This window comes from Corvus brachyrhynchos, unplaced genomic scaffold, assembly GCF_000691975.1.
Source record: "Corvus brachyrhynchos isolate BGI_N302 unplaced genomic scaffold, ASM69197v1 scaffold70, whole genome shotgun sequence".
Lineage (NCBI taxonomy): Eukaryota > Metazoa > Chordata > Aves > Passeriformes > Corvidae > Corvus > Corvus brachyrhynchos.
In genome coordinates, this window is record NW_008236217.1 from 5,486,060 (window position 1) to 5,503,348 (window position 17,289).

At 41.2% G+C, this 17,289-nt stretch overlaps 1 protein-coding gene across 2 annotated transcripts in view; it reads left to right on the forward strand.

The window, feature by feature from the left end:
- The window catches only part of UNC93A (unc-93 homolog A (C. elegans)), a 24,552-nt gene extending 12,719 nt beyond the window's left edge, over positions 1 to 11,833 (forward strand). The window contains exons 5-9 of one of the 2 annotated variants that reach the window (XM_017745924.1): positions 586 to 708; positions 3,082 to 3,299; positions 4,447 to 4,582; positions 6,170 to 6,301; positions 11,294 to 11,833. In XM_017745924.1, coding sequence (XP_017601413.1) covers positions 586 to 708; positions 3,082 to 3,299; positions 4,447 to 4,582; positions 6,170 to 6,301; positions 11,294 to 11,559 — 875 coding nt within the window. In that variant the 3' untranslated portion in view covers positions 11,560 to 11,833. Of the gene's footprint in view, positions 1 to 582; positions 709 to 3,081; positions 3,300 to 4,446; positions 4,583 to 6,169; positions 6,302 to 11,293 lie in introns of both variants that reach the window. The other variant, XM_008643398.2, reaches the window with a different exon arrangement.
- Positions 11,834 to 17,289: the final 5,456 nt, after the last annotated feature.

Below are 17,289 nucleotides of genomic sequence, written 5' to 3' on the forward strand. Positions count from 1 at the left end.
GCTGAACTGTTCTAGCTTCAAGTGTGTTCTCAGAAAGTTATAAAGCCAGTAGTAAAATAATAAAGTCAGGAAAAGCAGCCTACTTGAAGGACTGCAATACCAGGTAATCATAATTTGAATTTATTAAAAAAAGATGTTTTGAGGTGGTTTCTGTTCCTATAACATATACAGAAATTATCTGGAGAGGGAAAATGAGGGATGGCTGTAAGAACAGAAGTCCATCAGTCCATTGCTGGTGTAAACTAAGGGACCTATTTCATGGGGTATTGTGATTAAGGGGTAAAAATATACACCCAAATTTTGAATACTGAAAATTGAGCTTGGATTCAGATTTCAGCCTCTAACTTTGGTCACTGTCTCCATGTAACCGTTAATTCAGTGTTCAGTCTCTCTTTCGTTTCTGTTAAACCAAATTTTTTTTTGTTAAACTGGGATTCTGAAGTTACATAACTCTAAGCAGGAAAGATTTGAAAACCAGGACCTATCACTGAGCACTGGATTGCTTTCTCCTTAAATCCTTACACACAGTGTGGATTTATCTGATCTCTTCACTGACCTGCCTTTCTTTTGGTTCTTAATTAGTAGAGATCTCAGAAGAAGACCTGGAATGCTGTGGGGCGTACAACTGCCTGACTGATACCACTAACACCACTGGGTCAGCAAAACCCTCCAGCTCCTTAATCTACACACTGCTAGGGGTCTACACTGGTGAGTAATCCACAAAATCTTTAATCAGTATCACTGATGGAGAGCCTAGTACTTGTGGAGTCTAGCATGGCTTTGCAGATTAAGTTTCTGACTTTCTCCTTCAATCCAATTTGCTAAAGGAAAATAAGATGTGTGAGAGCTGTAAACAACCCCTTCCTAAATAATTCTAATGCTTTATGCCAGAGCTGTATCATTTTTATCTAAAGGAGAAAGATATTATTTACATTTTTCACCTGGAATAAAGCTGAAGCCCACTGTGATGACCCAAATTTCAGCCAGGTAGTGTCATATCTCTCATTTGGTAACTACAGCTGCTACAGACCTTCCTTGCATGAGTCTAGAAAAGAATTAAAGACAGGGAAGCTGATGCCATTAAAAGACAAAAACAGATATACAAGGATTCACTGAGTGAGGAAAGTTCCAAAAACTATCCCACTCAAAAGAAGTTATTCTCTGGATAAAGGAAAGTATCTGGCAATATGCACCTTAGCTCGGTCAAAATATCTTTGCAGTCTCTGGACATAGATGTACTCTCTGTGCTGAGACTGAAGTATGGAATTTGCCATACACTCCAACAGAGTGTGTACGATCCAGGCAGAGCCAGCTCTCAGTGCACAAGGGCATTGCAGCAAACCCTTCCTCTGTTCTCAGCCTCCACTCCTAATTGGTGGGAAAATGAAAAGAATATCCCCCCACTCTCCTCCCAGAGTGTACTGGAGCTGATTACTTTTGCCTAAAGGCATGTTTGTCTGTAAAGTTTAAATTTAAATTTGATGACTAACATATACAGCACTCCCTTAGGCTTTGTGCATGCAAAATGAATGCAGCCCTGCTGTCTACTGACCCCGCGTCAGTGGGGTTTCATTTTTCTTTCAAGCTCTTAATAAAATATACGCCTTTTCCTACCTCAAGGGAAAGTAAATAGCTAAATATTTCATTCACAGACATTTTGTAATGTGTCCTCTATTTGGTGGCTGAATACATATTTTGCCCAGCTTGGGTGGAGGCAATAATGGATAAGTCTTCTGCTGTTTAGCTTTCTCAAGAACAGTGAATGTTTCTATTTATGCTCATATCAACCACTATTAAGCCATGCCATTATCTCCAAAAATTGCTCTTGATTCATTTAACATATTTATTAGATATATTTTTCCTGAAAATGTGGATGCTCTACTCTCACCCATTTAAGTCCAGAAATTAGCCCATAAGTACTAATAAACACATTGGCAGAACCAATAATGACTTGAATCATGAAGGGTTTACAGCTCAGCCACAGTGGGGAACCAGGACACTGGAGAATACAATTTCATTCTAGGAGACAGATGAAAAATAATGAGCAATAAAAAAATGAGGTCATTTATTGTAAATCCGCTGATGTATTTGGATATTAAAAGTTCACAGGAGAGAAAATATCCATACGCATAACACACGAGCACATTAAACAAGCAAAGTGGATGGAAAGAGGTGCCCGGTTCTCATCTTACTCTGATCTGTAGTTGTTTCCATGGATGGAATTCTAGTCAGCATAAGCGAGGAAACATTATCATACCCTGCATCCATAATGAAGCAATCAGTTGTTAATCTATGGCTGTCTCATGTATATTATGAGACATGGTAATCTTCTTGATAACATGAAAAAACTTGTTTTGATTCACTATACAAGCAACAAATCGGGACTGATACTTTTATAGTCATTTTCTGATTAACTACTCTCTATATTCTTTTATATGCTGCTTCTGCTAGGAAATTATGGGTTTAAAGATATAACTTCCATCTTTTTCAAGTTGGCTAGAGCTGCTCACTATCACCTTCAAAACAGCACATATTCCATGCCCAAAGCATGGTTCTGAGCTGAAAAAAAAAAGGCGCAACATACACTGGGTTTCAAGACAGCATTTATTTTTCTTTCCATGTATTTGAAAGAAGATCCCTGCTAGCCATGAAAACCTTGGCACTGGAAGTGAATACTCCTCTCTCTTGTTGATTTAAAACCTTCTGATAGCTCCCGGGGGAGCTGTTTCTGGCCAGCTCCTATCCCCGTGCCCCTGGATTGCCCTGGAAGGGTGAGCCATCGCCCTCTGCGGCCGTGCAGCTGGCCCAGCGGCTGTCACAACAGGCCAGCCACAGCTAAGCTGAGGAGATTTGCAAGTGCACAGCTGTATGCAGAAGATGTGAATGTAGATCCAGCCTTCTTGTTTATACAGAAATGGCCTTCACACTGAAGCGGAATCAGAGGCATCTGCCAAAATATCCCACAGAGAGCTAAGCACCAAGTCAGAACAATAACAGCAGCAAGCGACTTCCCATCATTCTTCCAGCATTCCTCAGTTTTTCATGAATTTTTGTTTTGTTGTTTTTTTTTTTTTTTTGCAGCTAGTGGTGTGCTAGCTGTGTTGCTGGTTATTATATTTCTGGACCAGATCAAATCTGACCAAGCAGAGACTGAGAAAGGAAAACTAGAGGCACCATCCTTTTGGTCTACGTTCCTAGCAACTTTCCGGCATCTTAAAGATAAAAGACAGTGTCTTCTAATCCCTCTGACAATGTACAGTGGGTTTGAACAGGGATTTCTTTCTGGTGACTACACAAAGGTGTGGATGTAAATGAAAGCCTATTTCTGTCTGATTTTTTTGTGCTGTTGTGTCTTGCTATTGCATCTGATCTATATTTACTTGTCAAAAGAAGATGTTTTTAATGGTGATTTGTGGATTGCAAAATTACTGCTTACTTCTACACGAATGAACTCTGAGTGACATCTTCAAACAGGAGAGGCCAGCAGTAAATATGTCCCTTGGAACTGCCTCAAAAAGAATGCAGTAGAGAGCTTAATTTACCAGTGGAGGCCACAGCAGAGAGCTACAGGTTCAAACTCTTCACCTTGTTGTAAATAACAAACTGGGAGAAAAGCCAGAAGCCAGCAAAGCTTTTGTATGTTCCTTCCTTCTGGTTTCCCTGGAGTTTGTATAAGTGCAAGTCAGCACACATTCCACATATTTTATTTTGACAACCTTTACAGTAAGAGGGCAAGTCCTCAACATGGCTGGCTGAAAGCCCTCACCAGTCACTAGTCCAACAGGTCCAGACCCTGATGGATTGCAATTATTAAAACCACCTCTGCTCCTCCAGTTTCTCAACAAACCTAGACACACAGCAGGTGTGTTCTCCAGGCATTTGTTGAGAAAGCCTCTAAGCAAAAAAGCAACCATCCTGAGCTGCTTCTTCCATGCTTAAGGCTTTCAAACCTTGTATATAAATCAGATGGAAGAGTGCACTTGTTGCTGTGTTGGAACGGATTGAAAGGGGCACTCTGTGGCCACCTCCACTGGTCATATGCTCTTACAGATGAGGTCCTCTTCATTTTTTGGGAGCTGCTCTGTAATGACCATAGTGTCAGCTGTCTGATGAAAAAGGACATCTCTTGGGCTATGATGGGAAGCGCAGAAAATTCCTAATGCTTCTTCCAGGAGTTTTATTCGTATAGCAAGCAGTGCTCCGATTTGTTCTGCTTGTTATTCCTCTGTTTGCATGGCATCAGTCTGATTGGGAAATGGGTTAGGAATGTTGCTGCTGAAGGCCAACTATGTCAATATACCAGAGACTTGTCAGCAAACTCTCTAGCTGTGCTCTTTTGATCTCGTCCATGCTGGATATTTACCAAATACTCAGGCTAAGACCCTTGAACCTTAGCTCTATACTTTCACCAAAGAAAATGTGGCCCTACTGTCCCTTCTCTTCCAGGTATATGTGACCTGTGCCCTGGGGATACAGTACGTTGGCTATGTGATGATCTGCTTTGCAGCTGTAAATTCCCTCTGCTCTCTGCTCTTCGGAAAGATCTCCCAGTTCACGGGTAGAAAACTTCTATTTGCATTAGGTATGTAAAGGTTACTTGAATGACTGACCACCATAAGTAATCAGATATTACACTACTCCACTACTCCACCCTTTGCGCATACAAAGGGATAGCTTGCTGTCAGCTATCAACTAAAACCAAAGTCAGTCTGGAGGCAAACTTCACAAAATTCATTCACAGGAAGAGAGGCAGCTCAGCTCACAGTTAAGCACTGTATTGCTGTCTTTGCCTTACATCACTTTGCTGGTGATGTAAGTTCAGCCTGCTTTTGGGGCACTATCTATGCAGAAAATACCCTATAGCTTTGATGCTTTATAGCTCTAATGCAGCCAGTGGCAAATCATCTTACAATGCAGATGTTGAGACTTGCACTACAATAAGAAGGATTTCTCCACTGGGCTGAAACCTCCTCACCCTTATGGAGTGAAAGCAAATCACTGTTGACCTGAGTCTCATAGAATGACAAACTTGGAAATTTGAGCAAAATTTCAGGAAAATTTTTAGAGGTTGGCCTGTTGTCCTTTTTAATACTTGTTCTATAGGGGGGAAAATAGAAGAAAGTCATGTGTCAGGATAGAATAACTTAAGGGCTTGTGTATGGGACAGTAATTTTCACATTGCCTTGAGAAGAGATTTGCATATTTAAGAACACCTCCCTCTCCAGAGAACATTATTCCAGTGAGTAACAGAGTATTGGAGGCATAAAAAAAATACCAAGAAATATTTCTTTTGTGCCTCTATATGCCCTATGCATGCTGAAGTGGACTAATGCCTTATTTCCACTATGCAATAATTTGTATTATTAGAAATATCACTGAATGGATCGCTATGCATCAAGACATTCTAGGCATTTTCTCCACAAGAAATTTTAAACCTGGACAAGGAAGAAGAAATTTAGAGCCCTTTCTGCTACATTCACTAGCTCAAAGATTCTTCTGTCTATTCTAGGTGTGTGTCTCAGTCTATGAAACTCAGATTTAAAAAAACCCAAACCACCTAATAGTGACAATATGCAATTAAATCTCCCCCAAAACTGTAGTATTAGAAATGGAAGACCTCTGAATCTCTCATTTCTGTTTAGTGGTCTTTGTACTCAGCCTGTGAAGGTACACCCATGGGGGGAGGAATCTGTGACTCGTTTACAAACCACTTTTTAAAAGAAAGACCCAAAGCCACCAGACCCTCTAGAAATCCTTAACTGACCCCTCTGGCACTGAAAGGAAACCTCATTTAATGACAAGGCAGGGAGAGCAGAAAGATGTTTGCTCTGCCTTTCCACACGCCTCACACGGTGACTGCAAGCCTTCCAGAAGCTCCTTCTCCTACTCAGTGGTTCATGTGCTTTGGGCTAACAACCATATCAGCTCTGAGGATCTCTCAGCTCAGGACACTGCTCAGAATTATGAATTAGAGACTGTCAAAAGCCTGCATTGTCTTGTATTTCATGTGATATTAACTCAGTCAGCACAAAGCTCAATGAACCAGAAAGATTTAAAGATTGTCTTGTGCTCTTGTTGGGGATAGAATGAAAAAGTGTTATCTACCACTATCTGTTCTGATTATAAGTGCATCTATATTTCTCTTATTTTTTTCTTTCTAAATCAACAGCCACAGTTACGAACACAGCTTGTATAATAGCACTACTGCTGTGGAAACCTCATCCCAAGCAGCTTGCTGTGTTTTTTGTATTCCCTGCTCTTTGGGGCCTATCTGATGCTGTTTGGCAAACACAAACTAATGGTAAGTCCTGGTGACAATGAAATGTATTCTCTTGAGATAGAAAAATCTGCATGTTTGCATCTATGAAACAATGCTGCATAAAAATGGTAATGGCTTTAAGACAGATTCTAAAAGATATATGTTAAGTCATTGGAAAGCAGAAGAAATAGAACAAGTTGGGAGTAAGAAAGCAAAGTACTCATTAAACCAATTTTTCCAAGATAAAGAGAGAAGAATACTGCAGAACATGATAACAAGTATTCAGAATAAATATTCTGGAGGAGTATAAGTATTTAAAAGAAATTTAGAAACTACAAAGAATTGTACATTTAATCTGTCTTTTGCAATAAAGGAGAGCACTCTGGATAAAAAATAGCTCAAAGCTCGGCAACAAAAGAAGAAGGAAATTGTCTGTTAGGAGTTATTGGAAAAAAATTGTAGGAGAAAAATGGAGAAAGCAACATTATGCAGCCAAGTAACTTCATACAGCTCTGGTTTATTCCATTTCAAAACTCATAATCCAATGTGATAAGGCATAAGAAGGCAATAAAAAGGAACAAGGTTATGAGAAAGTTCTGCTTGAAGGAAGATAACAAACTAGAACTCTATCCTGGACAAGTGGTAAGTATGGAAAGCAATCAGTAAGGTAATTAATTATATGGAGAAGGGGACTTGAAATTCACTATTTCTGTTGATAACAGAACTAGTGGCACCAGATAAAGTTATCAGGCAGAAGCCTTTATAGAAATCAAAATAAATAGTATTTCTTACACAATGCATAATCAAAGTATGGAATTCATTGCCAAAAATTTAAGCTGGAATTGCATCACTTCAGGGGAAAGTGGATTTTGGGACTACTAAAGGGTGGTGATTCAGTGGAAATCTCCAGCTCAGAACATTCTTTGATTGCCAGAGTCAGGAGGACTTTGCAGGGAAATATAACTGTATACTTGCCTTGTTTCTTACACCCTTGTCCCAGGAGTCTGTTACTGAAAGGATGCCATTGGACTCTTAATCTGATGCATGAGGTTTATTCTAACAATCTTTTATGTTCTGCTTTGCAACACAGTGCAATTTATTATTATGTACTGACAGTTCAGATAATGAGCTGATACAAACAAATTTCTGTAAGGGATTGTTTAAACCCATCCCTTAATGAAAACTAGAGACAATTCTTTTATGGAGGCTAAAGCCAGACTCTCGAGTGCTCGAGAGGGCAAGAAAGAGCGATAGTCTGTTATGACTTGAAGCAAAATCTACTCATGACTGTCAGTCACAGTGTTTTAAAATAAATTCCATAGCCTGGGTCAGTAAGGCAGTTAAATGGTCTCACACCCGCACCCGTATTTTACCTCTTATTTCGTGAATACTGTTTTCCTCTATCCCAAGTTCATACTTGGCAGATGCCACAGGAATATGCATGTGGCAGGACTAGCTCCTCTGAGCACACAGCAGGTTATGTGTCTAGGCCTTCCTTCCTCTGATCCCTTTGGTTGTTTCAGGGGCTTAGAAGATTTCACCCACTAGATAAAGTGTCATGTTTCTCTTGGAGAGCCAGAGGGAAAACATGGCAGTCCATTGCCTGGCACTGACAGTGATCTCCTTTCAAGCACATGTGGAGTGCCTGCCTCTACACACAAGGGAGTGACCAGCCACCATCCTTCTCTGCCCCTGCAGCAGCTCCAGACCATATCCCCTAGAGGAGAGCTAGAACATACATCAAGAGACACCCTCTCATCATCTCACATCCTAGCCCAGAGCCTTGTGCCTTAGGTAAAAATTTTAAGTCAGTGGTCTTGATACTCAGAGTCATGGAAGGACAACACCAGCGAGGATTTGCTCTCTCTGAAGTAAAGCTGTTCATTCATTACCTGCTTCTTCAGCCACAGTCTTTCTGACTGCTCTGCAAGCTTCTTCCTAACACTCTTGAGAACCATATCTTAGTCTTCCACTGGGATAAAGGACCTGTCCTTTATCCTGTTTCTATCTTGTCCAGAAAGCCTTGTCCTCAGATACTGTGCTTCTTTCAGAATCACAGACAGGTTAGGGTTGGAAGGGACCCTTGGACTTCAGATGGTTCAACCCCCTTGCTCAAGCAGAGCCACCCAAGCACAGGACCATGTCCAGAGAGCTTTTGATTTTTTCCAGAGAAGGAGACTCCACACCCTCTCTGGTCAACCTGTGCCAGTGTGCAGTCACCCTCACAGTAAAAAAATTTTTCCTGATGTTCAGAGGAAACCTCCTGTACTTCAGTTTGTGCCCATCACCTCTTGTGCACTTTTCTTGGACACTGCTGCAAAGAGCTGGGCTTTGTACCCTCTCTTCTAGGATTTACATGCCTTTGAGATGTCCTTGAGGAGCATGTTTCGTCTGTTAGGTCCCTGCACAACGGACAAAAATGAATCTGAGGCCCACATTAGGGAGAAAAGGGGTAAGTACAGAGGACCTAAGTGTTAGAGAAGGTGACTGGGAAGTGGCCGCAGTTTCCAAACCCCCAGATGAGACAAAGGCAGCGGAAAATGCTTCATGCTTACTTGAGGGCAAGTGAACTCTGCAGCTATGTGACAGGATTAATCTCTATTTACAGCACTGTATCAGGTCATCTCCATTCTTATATTCCTGCAGGATACTTGTGAAAATTCCACATTTGTGTTAGCTTGGAAAAAAACACCCAAATGTTCTTTTTCCTTGCATAGCATCTTTTTTTGGTCTGTACCTTACTCAGCTGTTTCACAGCTCCCATTTATAAAATTATACAAAGTTTGCTTTGTCACATTGTCACAGTGAAACATCAAGTGATGACATGAAACCTTGATAGAGATGTGCAGTGACATTACCCCACAATGCTGCATCCCAGAATAGGCTCTTCAGTTTGACATACCCACATAGGACTAAATCTATTCTCCCCTTCAAAAGTTTTATACAGATATGCATAACATGAAAAATTCCCAGCAACAAAGATTATGAGGTGAGATATGACCTCCAAAATAACACTGGGGGCAAAGGACTGAGGTCCTTCCTTTGCTAAGCTCCCATGAGTGCTGCTTGGGCCTCAGTAGATTAACCAGTGAATACATAAATGGCATTGTGCCACATACTTAAAGCATTCTTTGTGCTGCTGTGGATATTTAATACTCGAGTACCCCCTAGAGGATATGTAGGCTCATGGTGGATGAGTCACTTCGTCTTACAAAGATTTCCTGACACAGTTGTGCTCATGTGTGGACGCTCTCACTTATTTCCAATGAAAGCTACTTCATTTCAGAGCATGTAGTGCCCTTTCTTACCTAACTTGAGCACAGATGCTGGTATTACCCACTGACAAAAATTGCGCTTGAGGCGTAACAACTGAGGCGTAACAATTGTGTGGCACAGAGCTATCAGGTGGACTACAATAACACCAAGTTCTTTCCAGGCTGACTTGTGTCTTTAGAAAGGATATGAATGAGTCTAAAGAGTTTATAGAACTGGACTCAAATAATTTCCAGCAATCCTGTTATGTACCCATGCCTACTAGTACCAGGGGAAAAAAAGCAGGTAGTGGTAAAAAACCAGGATAATTTCCATGGAAGTGAACCATAAAATTTCAGAACTAGCAGCCTCTCCACTCATTCAGCCCAGAAGGTCCTGCTCATTTAGGGAACTTGCTTCAAAATAGCAAACATACCAGCTGAGAACCAAAATCTTTACACATAGAGCTGTCATGGCATCAGCAACCTTCCTATATTAAACTTCCTTTATTACTTCGCTAATATCTTCCCAGAAGATAAGACTAAGGATATCAGGAAATTAGTATGAACAACTTGTACTTGTTCATATATTAGGCAAAACTATGAAGGACTATCATATCTACACTCCACTCAGCTAGTTTAATGAACTAAGTACGTCCTGTGATGCACTTGTCCAGATTTTCCATCCTGATTAAATTGAAACAGTTCAGTAAACATCCTCTTGCAGTCATCAGGATACAGTAAGCTTTTACATACAGATGAAGTCTCCTCCTACTCAACAAAACTGAAGGGATAGTTGAGTCTACTCAGGTTTTCAAAGAACTTTGGATTCCTCTTTGCCTTTTGGCTGAATGTACATGTTTCAAACAGACGTGTTGTTAGACAAGTGGATGAAAAGAGTCAAAGTTCATGATATTCTTCTCCTTCCCTCCATGCACACCACGTCTGAGTCCAAGGAAATGCCCTGTTCTTTATCACCGCTGGTGCTAGCTCAGCACCCAGAGGAAAGCAAGCTCTCTCTACCCTTCCCTGTGTGCTTCACTAGTCAGACCTGGAGGCTGGGAATCCCTCCCAGGATCTCAGTTTTGGGTGTGCAACTGACTGAACTCAGTGGGAGCTTCCCAGTGAACACAACGGCATTAGGATAATCAGCTGAAGTGAGTCTCTATATCAAGCAAGTTTTCCAGTTGCTGCCTGGAAGTTCAGTATGAATCAAGGATATTCTATTTGCCAACCCGTCCAGGAGCTGAAAATTTGAAAACCTGGTTGGTTCAGAGAGACGTGTCTTCTCTGCATACTATCTGGGCCCATGTTGTCCCTAGTCAAAACCACCTGCTGTGTGAAAGCCTGTAAGGATTTGGTATGATCTTCTCAACAGTTATACGTGGAGAATCTACAATGTCAAGGCCACATTTGGACATCTCTTTCTCCTTACTTACTTGTTCATCAGTGCAAGAACCTTGACTTTTGTAGCTAATAATTTGAAAAATAAACTTCCCGCCATCTTACTTCAGTAGACCCCATCCTTCCTTCCTTCCTCACATTTTCGTTCTCCTTTTCTCTGGTATTCTCTATTTTGTCATCTTTGCTCTGTTATTTCATGTTATAATTCACAGAAGCACCAATTTTTTAAGACAAAGCTTGTATTTTCCTTTCTCTGACATTTACAAGGCAGGGTCTGTCTTGCCCATTGTGGTCTACTTATTCCCTTTTCAGAAAATCCATGGTTGCAGACTTAATCTTCACAAGACATGTTTTCTCTTCCTTTTTTCCTTTCTTCCAGGACTCTATGGCATTTTATTTGAAAAGCACAAGGAGGCTGCCTTTGCAAATTACCGTCTCTGGGAATCACTTGGATTTGTCATCGCCTTTGGTTACAGCACCAAATTGCAAGTCTACATCAAACTGTACATTTTATTGTCTGTGCTTGTGCTGTCCATGGTGACGTATGGAGCAGTGGAATACCTCGAGGCTAAGAGCTCCCCTGGGACACCTAATGCTACAAAGAAGGAAAATGAAAGACCCCCCTCCCAGGAAACATGCATGTAATCCAAGAGGTTCAGAGTGATGGAGGCAAAGCAAACTGGCCAGCTCCTTACAGGCATGTCTCCAAGGGCGTTCCAGTGTCTACTGTATCCAGAAAGATGGTAAAGGAACAGATTTCAAGGCCATTATAATGCAAATATCTTAGGGGTAAAAATCTCCTTTGACATTTCACCTTTATAAGGGAAGATTGTCTGACTTCACCCTTTCATGCAGATGACCAACTGAATGTTTCCTCTTTTTATTTTAATAAATAAAGTCTTAATAAATGTAAACAAGATTCCTAAAGTCCTCACATTTTTGTTTCTGTGGATAAGACCTGGTATAGCTTTACAATCAAACCACATGTGGAATGAGAGGAGCAGCTGGGGTTGTTCAGTTGATTGCAGACAACACACATCACGTCATTGAGCCATTAATTATAAAGATTTATGTTGGTTTTGTGCTGCATTCTTTAACACCTGCTATGAATAACATCAACCTATAAACTGGCTATATCTGCAGTTCGTATCAGCACACCACAGAATCAACCAACCACTGAGTCAGCAGACAGCTGTGAATCTGCCCATGTCATCCCTCTATCCCAGCACCCTTTTTCTTTTGATTTTCCTGTCTCCAATTCTTCTGTCATGACTTACAGCAACTTCTTTCTAAAAGAGATGCCTTCTATGAGACAAAGTACTTCAGTGATGATGACCTTCCCCCGCTTTCCCATCCAGGGACAGAGCTGTTTTCTAGATGAGCAGCCAGGACATGGGGAACCTAGCCATGAGGAAGGTGCAGGTGACAGTGCAAGTCACAGAGAGATAGGGAGAAAAGGAGGATGGGCCTACAAGTCCTTAAGACCTGTATGTATCCTGCAGTGGCTCATCTCATTTCAACTTCTCTTTAGTTTTACCAAGATACGGATTTTTGTGTTTTTACTGCAAAGAGAAGAGTGTTACAGTGCAGTTACTGTGCAGTGTCCCTGCATCTTAATGAGAGAGCAATGTACAGACATCATGTTCATTACTGGTAATGCATCTCTGTGTGAGGCAGAGAGCATCAAAGGAATTGCAGACAAGCGGTCTTCATGTCCGAGATTAGTGCTGCCTCTGGAAATAAACTACATATAGCTAGTTAAGCTGTTGCCTGCCATGGAGATAACACTTGAAACTTCTTCCTCTCTGTTACTAACCACAGCAGGAGGATGAGGCACCACTCAGTGTGACAAAAATGACAAAATTTGTGCGACAAAAATCCCCAAATTGTCTTTTAAATAGCAGCAAACTTCATGCTACTTTGCTGTCTCTCTTATATTTCTTGTTCCCAAGCATCTGGACTCCCCTTCAGACTTCACGTGTGTTGATTCATTGCTTTTCAAATGATGAGCTTTTTTCCAGATCTCATACAATTTAGTAAAATTCATTATGTCTTTCAGAAAAGAAGGTGACAGGTGCACTCCCTCAGTGCACTCCCAGATGCAGCTTTCTCTTGCACCTTTGCCCTGTCAGCTCAAAGGCAGGCTGTTGATCTCTCTGTTGGAAATACAAATGGCAAAACTATTGTGGCTGCAGAATCCTGACAACCTCCTATCTGCCCAGCATGCACAGACAGATATTCTAGGTTGCTACTGATTTTCACCCTGCCCTGCTTCCCTCTCACAGAGAGAACAGCATCATGTTTCAGCACATCTCTGAATCATCCTCTGATTCTCTTTTACAAAGGGATGTTCAATGGCAAGTGAAGCAAAGAGGATTTTTGAGGTCAACACCATGATGAAAACCTCATCTGTGTGAATGTAATAACTTTTTATTTGTAATAACCCAACACAGAAGTCAGGATCCTGCTACATGAGATGCTCTACAACCTCAGAACAAAAAGATGATTCCTACCTAGATACCAGACAGATTTTTTTTAAATGTAGTTTCTCTTTTTACTCCTGTACTGAGTCTGGCTGGGACAGAGTTAATTTTGTTCATAGCAGTCCATATGGTGCTGTGTTTCAGATTTTTATAACTAAAACAGTGTTGATAACACACCAGTGTTTTGGCTATTGCTGAGTAGTGTTTGCAGAACATTCAGGTTTTCTTTTTCTCCACTCCTCCCCCTCAGTGAGTAGGTTGCACATGCCCAAGAAATTGGAAGGTGGTACAACCAGGATGGCTGAGACAGAGTGATGAAAGGGATATCCCATGCCACATGAAGCCATGCTCAGCAATAAGAGTTTGGGGCAAAAGAGCAGGAGAAAGGTGTTTTGACCTTGTTGAGGACCTCACTATCACTGATATTGAATCAGCACACAAGATAGGACATTGTGGCCTGTGGTTTGGGGAGCTGTGTTTCACTCTTGACTTTTCACAGGACTTTATGTAGTCATTTCCTGAATGACAACTCTTCCATTGCACAGGGGCCATGAGGAAACACTGCTACCTTGGGAATGAAAGCCACAGCTACAGGTGGCAATGCAATGAACATGCTTTTGCCTGGGATAAGATGAATATAAAGGTGCCCATCAGTCTTGGACATGACTTAAATGAAATTGCCATTTACGACATTATTATGCATGGACAATATAGAGTTATAAAACTTACATGGTTTTGTTTACTGTAAAGGCTATAGGGATTTTGCTGCACAGTAGATATAAAAAAATTTAGGCAGAAGTTCAGCTAGGAACATATATTCACTGAAATACAAGAAAAAAAATGATAGTTGAGGTTGCTGTGACATGAGACATCTGCTGTTTCATGGCCAAGGAAGACTCCACAAGCCCTGCTTCAGTCTAACAGGCAGTGAATAGTACAGGTCTGTCTGTGCTGAGGCCTCAACCAGCAGCACGGTGTAGGTAGACTCACCCTTCTTCACCCCATGTGTCACTACCGGACAAGCTCTTACCTCACCCACAGAAGTGTTTATTTTGCAGTGAAACGATAGCTTTTATCAGTCTGACCCTGAGTGTGTGAGGTTAACAAAAGCAGGTGTAGCCATCTCAATGGACGCTAGCTTTGGGGTTTGAAGTGGTAGGCAGATTAATCCTGCCCCAGTCATGTGCCTGAAACCTTCAATAGCTCTAAGCCAGGCAATGGCAATAAGCCTGTTGATGCTTATCTACTGAATGCTCTGTGTTCCCTGACGTAATAGAGGATGACATCCTGCTCTCCCTTGGGGACAAGGCCAGGTTGGACGACATTGAGCAACTTGGGCTAGTGGGAGGTGTCCGTAGGCATGGCAGAGGGGTTGGAACTAGATGATCTTTAAGTTCCCTTCTGACCCAAACCATTCTGGTTCCATGATTCTAAGGTCTCTGCTTCTGGGTGCTGGTTGGCAACAGCAGTACATGGGTGTTAAGCTCGAGCATGGTCAGAGACAGCTGTGGCAGGTTTTGCATTGTGGAAGGATGTCTGCAAACTCACAGGTGGGTTTACAAGTTATGGGCTGAACATAGAACCCCCTGGGAATGAAGGCTGGTGAAGAGATGGGGGTTCATCTGGGCACATATTTATACATAGTGAGTGAAATTTATCTTCACTCATTTAGACCAAGGCCTAATCCTGGAGTTAGTGGCTCATAATTGCACTTCAGGAGCTTCTGCTTATATGTAATTTGACTTTCTTAAAAGTGAATAGGTGTTCTTTGTTAGTGCAAGTCATTTGTTTTCTTTTCTTTGCACTTAATTATCTGAGAAATTGAAGCAGACATTTGTTATATCTAGGTTTGGTGAGCCAATTTCCTGTAAACTGGCATTCCCTGAATGCCAGAAGTTTAATTTCATTTCTTGAATGCCAGAGGTATGAAAGATGTTCAGTAATACAAGCTGATATGAACAAATCACCAAAGAAAGCTTCATTGTTCAGACATTATTAACAGTTTAATGTATGATTAACTAGTGGAGACTGTGATGGCACAGTTTACCACACACTGGGTGCATGTTCAACAGCAGAAACACTGCTAATAGCATTGTCCAGCAGTGCAGAAAAGGCAAAGCTAGCTGCAGTCTGTAAGGTGACTCATCCAAATGCTTGCCATGGCTGAATCCAATGACATCCTTTTTTTCTTAATTTTTATTATTTGCCCCAGGATTTGAACCAGCTACTGTAAATCTTGTTTAGTTTTGTGTGGTTGGGTTTTTTACTGTGTTTGTCTTTTTGTCTTTTTGGTTGGTTGGTTGGTTGTGGTTTGCTTGTTGTTTTTAATTCATTTTTTTCTTAGCATGTGGCATAGTGCTGTTTAATAAGCAGACAGAGCAAAGAATTCCCAGGAAAGAAAGTGGAAGCAAAGATAGCCATAATTTTCTGGGGCCAGCACATTAGGTTTGTGTGCAAGCTCAGCAGCAAGCCCCCAGATTTCTGTGGCTGAAAAGAACGACTGACTGCAAGGGACGCAACAAGGCTACTTTCCCCTTCATGGTGTTTTACGTAAGTCCTATTACATCACAACCATACTTCAGTAACCACTTGCCATGTTTCTCTCCTGTTCCCTATAAACCCCTCACTCAAGGAAAGCTCTCACTAAGAACAATTCAACTGCAGTCTGTCTCTGATCTGTAAGGGGATTCTCAGAAATAGTCCCAGTGCAGTTTAGATCTTGCTCCCTCCCTTCAAACACCAGTTCAAACCTGAGATGGAAGATTACTGCAGGTCTAACTGTCAAACATCACTAAATATTTTAATATACATATTAATATTGGAATATAGAATTACATATTACTTTGCAATGTGGAAAGTCATTGTATACAGAAGTTCAAATTTTGGCCACAGTCTCAGCCGTTAATGATGCCTAAAATCTCTCTCCAGTAGGAGCCTTATTCCTCACACCCTGGACCAAGCTTGCTTCAAATCCCTTCTTTTTTAGTCAAGAATTCCCTCACTATGATGCCATGAAGACTTTTTGCCTTTTCTTTTATACCCCTGTTATACCTTTTTTACTACTTCTGTATTCCTAGTGCTTTTTGCCTACATTCTTGGACTTGTTTGTCAAGCTAAGAGACTAAACATTTTAGAAGCTTTGTAGCTAGGGATCAGTGTGCCCCAGACCCCAAGGTCCTCTCCAGAACACATTCTGTAAACCAAGATAGAACCATCCAGGGGAAGGTTCCTTGGGGAGGGGGGCTCACTCAAGACTCTCATTGGGGAATCTTTGATAGATATGCTAATTAGGAAAACCTATAATGTTATACCAGATCTTTTGTGGGGTGCATGATTGAGGTGTGCATTTCAGTGCATTTGACCTGGATGTAGTGCACCTAAGGATCCTTAAAATAAATTCCAAGGTAAAATCCCTTTTCCCCTTCTAGCTGTGTTTGACTCTTGATTTTAAGACCAGGAAAGGCATCAGCTACACAACATAAGATGGCCCAGGACTATTTTCAACTCACACACTACAGGGCAGAGTATTCCCAGGAAAGAAAGTCCTATGGTAAAGTAATCATATGCTTCCAGCCCCACTGCCCTGCTTCCCAGCATTCCAAAAAACCTCCTGGACACTTCTCTATGCATTGGACAGCCATGACATAGGTATATCATATGAGAGAGCCACAAATGTGAGAGTGTAGAGAGAAACATGTTTTTTCTTCCTGGAAGATTTTTAAATTTTTTTCTCACATTCAAATAAAGTGATGAGAATCCTGAGCTGTTCTGTGACTTGTGAAACTTTTGAATTATGTTAATTTACATTTTGATAATAGTAAGGCATTTCATTTCACATTTGGGCTTTTAGTTTTAAAACTAAATTGGCATTGAAAAAAGTCTTCCTGCACCA